A 6,493-nucleotide genomic window follows, 5' to 3' on the forward strand; every position below is an offset into this window, starting at 1 on the left:
CTCTCCTCAAAAGCCCTGGCACTACCAAAGACGTCTGCGTGGGCGGGGCGGAACAAATTCCTCCTCGTGCGGCTGCAGGGCGCTGCCGCCTTGCCTTTTCCCTCTCCTTTCTTCTTCCTGCTCTCTCTCCGTCGTACTCCACCTCGGTCCCCATTTCTCTCTCTGTTTCTTTTTCTCCGCTCCCCCGCAGTCCACTGACTCCAGCGACTCTGTTACCCCACGATCACTTTTTTTGCTGACGGCGAGGATGGCGACGGTGCGGCGCCGTGCGGTGTGCGCGTTGGCGCTCCTCGCGCTGCTCTGCGGCTCCTTCTGCGCAACGGCGGTGGCTGCTTCTTCGGTTGAGGAGGAGGTGGATGTGTCGGTGCAGATTTCGTGCGCGGACAGTGACAACAAGTTGAGTTGGCGCTTTCCTGGCGAAGGTGCCTGGCAGAAGTGTGCATTCACCGTGCGTGAGTCTTTCACTATGAGTGGGGCCATTCACGACGCGGAGAAATCCCTCTGCGCCTGGGCCGCAACTCAGTACACTTCTTCCAGTTCAGCGAGTGGTAGCGTCTGCTCTGGAGCCACGGCAGAGAACGCTCTTGCGTTTACCATGAGGTGCAAGACGAAGAAAAACGGTGGGGCGTACAAGCGGTGGCAGAGTGTAAGCAGCACACCCGGTCGCTCGCATGCTACTGTTTCTGGCGGCGAGCCACTTGGCGTGTTGCACACTTGCACTGTACAAGAGGCCAGCGAGGACGCAGCTGAAGAGGGGCCGGATGCGCCTCGAGGGGGCTTTCAAGAAGACGCCGGAGGAGCGCAACTGAAAGGGACGCCAGAAGGTGGGAAAGGCACACAGCTGCACGACGAGCCCGAAGATGCGACTGGGCTGCAGGGTGCGCAGCAGTTGGCGGGTGTAGGTGCAGCTGCGAACACGGATGGCAAAGCCGCGGAGCCGTCGCAGGGGGAAGACCAGCGCGGCGCAGAAGAAGTTCCAGCAGGTGCTGGGCCCGGCCGCGCCGCGGGCCCCACGGTGCAGCAGCCTGCAGAGTCTGCGACTCAGTCCGCTGGCACTGCAGCGGCCCCGGGGACTGTCGATGGGCGGCCCGCACACGGCGTTGAGAGTAAACCGCAGACGGCTGAAAGTGCGGGCACCAGCGACGTGCCACCCAAACCGGGTGCACGTCCACGGGCGGGAGGTGAGTTGGCGGAGGGCGGCGTTGGCGGTGCCACGGGGCAAGCGAAAGCAGCAGAAGGCAGTGAAGAAGAGCGAGGCGGCGCAGAACGTACAACGACGACTGGGCACGGCAGCGACTCGACAAACCCCGCGCAGTCCACTGCCGGCGCCACACAGGCTTCGGCGCCTAAATCCGCCACCAACAGCAACACCACTCAGAAAACTGTGGCCAATTTTGCAGACAGCACTGCCACCAACGCCCTGCCTCTGCGTGCACCTCTGCTGCTGCTGTCGCTGCTGCTCACGGCTGTCCTTGCCTGCGCTGCTGGCCAGTGGTGAGGGGCAACCGCACACACGCACACCCTGGCAGGGACGAGGCGTACGCTTTCTGTGCCCATTTTGCTTGTCGTCCCCGTGGAACAATCCTTCTCTCTCTCTCTTCTGTGCCCTGAGGGACGTTTTATTTTTCTTTTTATATTGCTTCGCCAGTGCATGCAGTTTCCCATGGGCGGCGCACCCTTTTCCCCCTCCTTGTTTGCTGCTGCACACACACACACACACACACACACACACAAACACGCGGTGCCGGCCGCACTGCTGTGCGTCGCAGGGACCGCCCAAATGAGACACGAGGTCGCGGCCACCGTGAGGTGCAAACGTGATGCGATGTGTCTGTTTGTGTGGTTGTGTGAGCTACCGGAGTAGTAGTAGTTGTTTTTATTGGTGCAGGCACTAAAATATACACACACTCTTACAGCCCTCTTGTGCTGCTGGACACGTGAAGTAAAGAAAACACCCGCCGAAGTAATTTATTTTTGCTTTTGGGCTCCTGCGGGGATTAGTCATTTCTCTTCTCCGTCTTATTTTAGTTTGCGTCCTGGGCGATGCTCACCGCTGCCGTGTGGGCCCCAGCGCCGTTCCTAAATCCCTCTTTTGTCTGTGTGCCGAGACGCCTCCGTTTTGTTACTTTTCATTTTTGCTACTTCTCTTCCCTCGTCCACACACGCAGAAGGAAAAGAGAGACCAAACGCTGCTTGTTGCTGCCGCCGTGCGCTTTGAAGGCTCTGCAGCTACAACCACCAGCGATCAACACACACACAACACAAAACACTCACGCAACCGTCGCGGCCTGAGCGGATCCACCGCAAGCAGGGAAAGGAGAGGGAGAAAAGCGGCGGCCGAAAATGTCCCGGCGTCTGTTTCCCTCCGCGGTGCTGCTGCTGCTGCTCGTTGCGTTGATTTGTTGCGGTAGCTGTGGGGCTGATGCCACGGAGGAGGGTAATCTACCGGCATCACATGAGATGGAGGTATTTGTCTCACGGAAGACTGCGGTGACCCTGAGGAAGACGAGTGGTGGGGCTGGTAATACGAGCAAAGTCATCGACTCGTTCAGCGTTCCCGCCCTCGTTGGTGTGGGGGATCTGCTTGTCGCCTTTGCCGAGGCTCAGCACACTGGCTACACGGATACGGACATCGATATTGCCGCAGCGTACGGCGTGCCGTGGCGTGATCCCTGGGCCACCCAACTGGCCGTCGAAACGCCCAAGGCAGACGATTATGCTTCTCTCGCGTTGAGTCCCACGGCAGTTGCGAAGGACGGGAAAATCTATCTTCTTCTGAACACAGAGAGGGTGGCGAAGAACGGCCGCGAGTTGGCTGAGGCTGGCGATACGTGGGACATTCAGCTGGCCGTGGGGACTGTGGCGGCTGCTGTGGGGCAGGCAGGAGAGGGCGAACAGGTGGCGTGGCAGGAGCCCGCCTCGCTGAAGTCCGCCTTCGCTGCGGTGAAGCAGCAGCAGCAGTGGACGCAACTGCTTGGGGCCGGGGGCGCGGGGATTGTGGTGGGCGGCGACACACTTGTGCTCCCTGTGCTGGCGCGGGACGCGGCGGGCAACTTCCTTTCCACCACCATCCGCTCCACCGACGGACAGAGTTGGGCGGTGGCGGGTGGGACAACGGCGGCGGGCTGCACATACCCTGCCGTCGTGGAGTGGGAGGAGGGCAAAGTCCTCATGAACACGGCCTGCGAGGATGGGGTGCGCAGGGTGTACGAGTCCGGCGACATGGGGGCGACGTGGACGGAGGCGCTCGGGACCCTCTCGCGCGTGTGGGGAAACTCGCCGAAGCGCACGGGGGACGGCACGCAAGGCGGATTTGCCGCCGCCACCATTGATGGAAAGAAGGTGATGCTGGCCGCCCACCCAGTGGGCTCCGCTGCGGGAGGGAGGCCTGGCCCCGATCGGCTCCACCTGTGGTTGACTGACGGGTCACGCGTACACGACGTGGGGCAGATATGCGACGCCAACGCAAAAACGGTTGCCAGCGTCTTGCTGTTTGCTCGAGACAGGCTGTTTTTGCTGCACGAGGGTTACCGAGGGAGGAGGCACGTCCTCTTTCTGACGGAGCTGGCTCAGCAGCTGCGCCAGATAAAGTCAGTGCTGAGCACTTGGAAGGAGGTGGACAAGAGCGTCGCAACGTCCTGTGGTTCTGTTCCCCGCGGTGGTGCCGGGCCAGGCACTGCATGCGTTGCGCCTATGCCCACAAAGGGACTGGTTGGATTCTTGTCGGGCAAGCTAACTGAGGGGCGGTGGAAGGACGAGTACCTCGGCGTGGACGCAACAGTGGCGGGCACTGTGGAGACGACTGCCAACGGCCTAAAGTTCAGCGGCCGTGGCGCATGGGCGGAGTGGCCCGTGGGAAAACAGGGGCAGGTGCAGCGGTACCACTTCGCCAACTACAACTTCACGCTTGTGGCGACGGTGACGATCCACGCGGTGCCCGCGGGCGGCAGCGGCCCTCGGCCTCTGCTGGGCGTGAGCCTCGGAGGCGGCACGGCGGCATTGAGCGTGGCGTGCGACGAACGCCGGAGTTGGGTTCTGGCGCAGAGGGGTGGGGCGCGGCAAACCTCCACCGGCACTTGGGAGACGGGTAAGGCGTACCAGGTGGCGCTTGTTGTGCAGGAGGGAAGGGGCTCCGTGTACGTGGATGCGGCCCTTCAGGCTACTTCGCAGGAGACCTGGAAGGCGGCCGACTCCGAAGCGGTTTCCCACTTCTTCATTGGCGGGGACGGAGGCGGCGCGGAGAGCGCCGGTGCGACGGTGGGCGATGTTCTTTTGTACAACCGCCCCCTGAGCACCGAGGAACTGCGGCTCCACTTCTTGAGGCCGGAGCCCGCTGCGCCGCCAGCCCCGCCGAGCGCCGCCGCGGAGAGCCCCGGCAGCACGACGGAGGCGGCTGCGGGAACGAACTCGGCCGCCAACGCGCCGAGCGAGGCGCCTCCAAAGGCGAAGCCTGGAGACAAAAACGCCGACGGCTGCGGCAGTGCGGGCCGAGTGCTGCCGCCGCTGTTTCTGTTGGGCTTGTGGGCCTTTGCGGCTCTGTGAGGGGACTGCGGCTTCACTGCGGGGCATGTGCGCCGTCTCCCGCGCAGCCAACACACACGCACGCACACGCCGCCGCGCCGGGAACAACTTCCCCTCCGCGGAGGAAATTTTTTTTTTCTCACTTCTCTTGCGTCTTGCTTCGGCGGATGACCTGGTGGGTGCATCTCTTTTCTTTTTTGCTCTTCTCAGTTAATCCGTTTCTTGCTGCACTCTCTCTTGGGGGTGCCGTGTGCGGGTCTCGCCTGGCCGCGCGCGTGAGGCGTTGGGCGAAGGCCAGTGGGACGAAAGACACTCTTCTTTTCTTTCCATTTTTAATCTTTTGTTGCTTTCTCTCTTTGTGTGGGCTCGCGGGAGAGACCTGAGTTTTGTTTTTGTTTTATTGTTTCTTGCTCTGTTGTTTCTCGGCGGGTACTGGCGCGCTTCCGCCGCGGGCTGCTGGCAGGTGAACGGCTGGGCCTGCGCGCGCCTCGCTGCTGAACTTATGTGCGTCTCCAACTCTCTTTTTTTAACGTCCCTCTTGCTTCTTCCTCTCCTCCGCCCTTCTCTCTTTTGCCCCCCACGCACACGCCGAAGGAAAAGAGACCAAACGCTGCTTGCAGCCGCTGCTGTGCGCTTTGAAGGCTCTGCAGCCACCACCACCAGCAATCAACTCACACACACACAATTGTTTAGGCCTGAGCGGATCAACCGCAAGGAGAGTGAGAGGCAGAGGCTCAACATGTCCCGGCACCTGTTTTATGCTGCGGTGCTGCTCCTCCTCTGCGTGCTGTTGATACGCGGCGGCAGCTGTGAAAGTGCCAGCGCTGAGGAGACGCTGGAGGAAGTGCGTCATCGAGTGCCCAAACCTCAATCGTTTGCGAAGGTCAACATTGGCCTGGGCCCCAAAGCGGACTTCAAGGGCGCAACGGGTTCGTTCCGTGGCCCTGGACTTGTTGATGTGAGTGGGGAGACCGTCGTCTTTGCCGGGGCGCACGCGGGAGCTTCCGCTGTGGGTGTTGCTGCTGGCATTGCCGCAGGGGGCATCCCGGCTGAAGGGGCGTCAGCGGCGCAGGGCGGAAGAGTGATGGATGATGAGCTGACGGCGTACTTTCCGCAGGAGGCTGAGCCCGCGAGTGGAGGGGCCCCGCGTCTCATGCCGCCGACGACAATTGTGAACGGGAGCACAGTTTACCTTCTCCTCGGACAGTACGTCGCCGCGGGCCCTGTTCCCGCCAACGGGAGTGTGGCCCCCTACACGGACCTGCTGCTGGCAAAGGTGGTCTTCGACGCCAACGCCACGCCCAGTGCGCAGACACGTCAAATCCAGTGGGCCGACACCTACTCCCTGTGGCCCTACTTCCCCACAACGATTTATTACAGGTCCATCGTGGAGGTGGTGGGCAGCGGCGGAACTGGTGTCGTGCTGGACGACGGGACATTGACCTTCCCAGTGCAGGCCCGAAAGGCAGATGGGACGGTGGTCTCCCTAGTCCTGCAGTCGCGAAGGCCCGAAGAAGACTGGGAGCTCTCGTGGGGCACGACTGTGAGCGGCTGCTCCAACCCCGCCATCGCCGAGTGGGACAGGAAATACGGGACCCTCTACATGGTCACCTCCTGCGACGAGGGCTTCTACAGGGTGGTGAGGTCCCGTTACCGGGGAGAGGAGTGGGTGGAGGAGGACGTGGTACTTTCCCGCGTGTGGGGCACCTCACGCGCCCGAACAGGGAAAGGCGTGCGAAGCGGGTTCGTCATTGCCACCATTGGGGGAAAAAAACTGATGCTCCTCACGATGCCGGTGTATTCTGAAGGCAAAGAAAACCAAGGAGGAAAGGGTCGGCTGCATCTTTGGTTGACGGACAGGCAACGCGTGTACGACGTCGGGCCGATATCCGCCGCGGACGAGGACGCCGCTGCCAGCTCCCTGTTCTACAAGAGTGACAAGCAGGGGGATTGATTTCGGTATACGAAAAGA

The 6,493-nt window shown here is 61.8% G+C and overlaps 3 protein-coding genes across 3 annotated transcripts, besides 4 other annotated features; all 3 read left to right on the forward strand.

Moving 5' to 3' along the window:
• The first annotated feature begins 93 nt into the window (after positions 1-93).
• Positions 94-127: a microsatellite.
• Positions 128-247: 120 nt separating this feature from the next.
• On the forward strand, positions 248-1,498 carry Tco025E_08099 (mucin-like glycoprotein; the record flags this gene model as incomplete). The annotated part of the gene is made up of 1 exon (XM_029374956.1): positions 248-1,498. The coding sequence occupies one exon, from the start codon at positions 248-250 to the stop codon at positions 1,496-1,498; it is 1,251 nt and encodes a 416-aa protein (XP_029225084.1).
• A 205-nt stretch (positions 1,499-1,703) lies between these two features.
• Positions 1,704-1,738: a microsatellite.
• Positions 1,739-2,248: 510 nt separating this feature from the next.
• Positions 2,249-2,277: a microsatellite.
• A 66-nt stretch (positions 2,278-2,343) lies between these two features.
• On the forward strand, positions 2,344-4,542 carry Tco025E_08100 (trans-sialidase; the record flags this gene model as incomplete). The annotated part of the gene is made up of 1 exon (XM_029374957.1): positions 2,344-4,542. The coding sequence occupies one exon, from the start codon at positions 2,344-2,346 to the stop codon at positions 4,540-4,542; it is 2,199 nt and encodes a 732-aa protein (XP_029225085.1).
• A 363-nt stretch (positions 4,543-4,905) lies between these two features.
• Positions 4,906-4,942: a microsatellite.
• Positions 4,943-5,260: 318 nt separating this feature from the next.
• On the forward strand, positions 5,261-6,475 carry Tco025E_08101 (trans-sialidase; the record flags this gene model as incomplete). The annotated part of the gene is made up of 1 exon (XM_029374958.1): positions 5,261-6,475. One exon carries the CDS (start codon positions 5,261-5,263, stop codon positions 6,473-6,475), a length of 1,215 nt encoding a protein of 404 aa, XP_029225086.1.
• Between the last annotated feature and the right edge of the window lie 18 nt (positions 6,476-6,493).

Source organism: Trypanosoma conorhini (genome assembly GCF_003719485.1).
Source record: "Trypanosoma conorhini strain 025E chromosome Unknown Tco_14.4_contig_00699, whole genome shotgun sequence".
Taxonomy (NCBI): Eukaryota; Euglenozoa; class Kinetoplastea; order Trypanosomatida; family Trypanosomatidae; genus Trypanosoma; species Trypanosoma conorhini.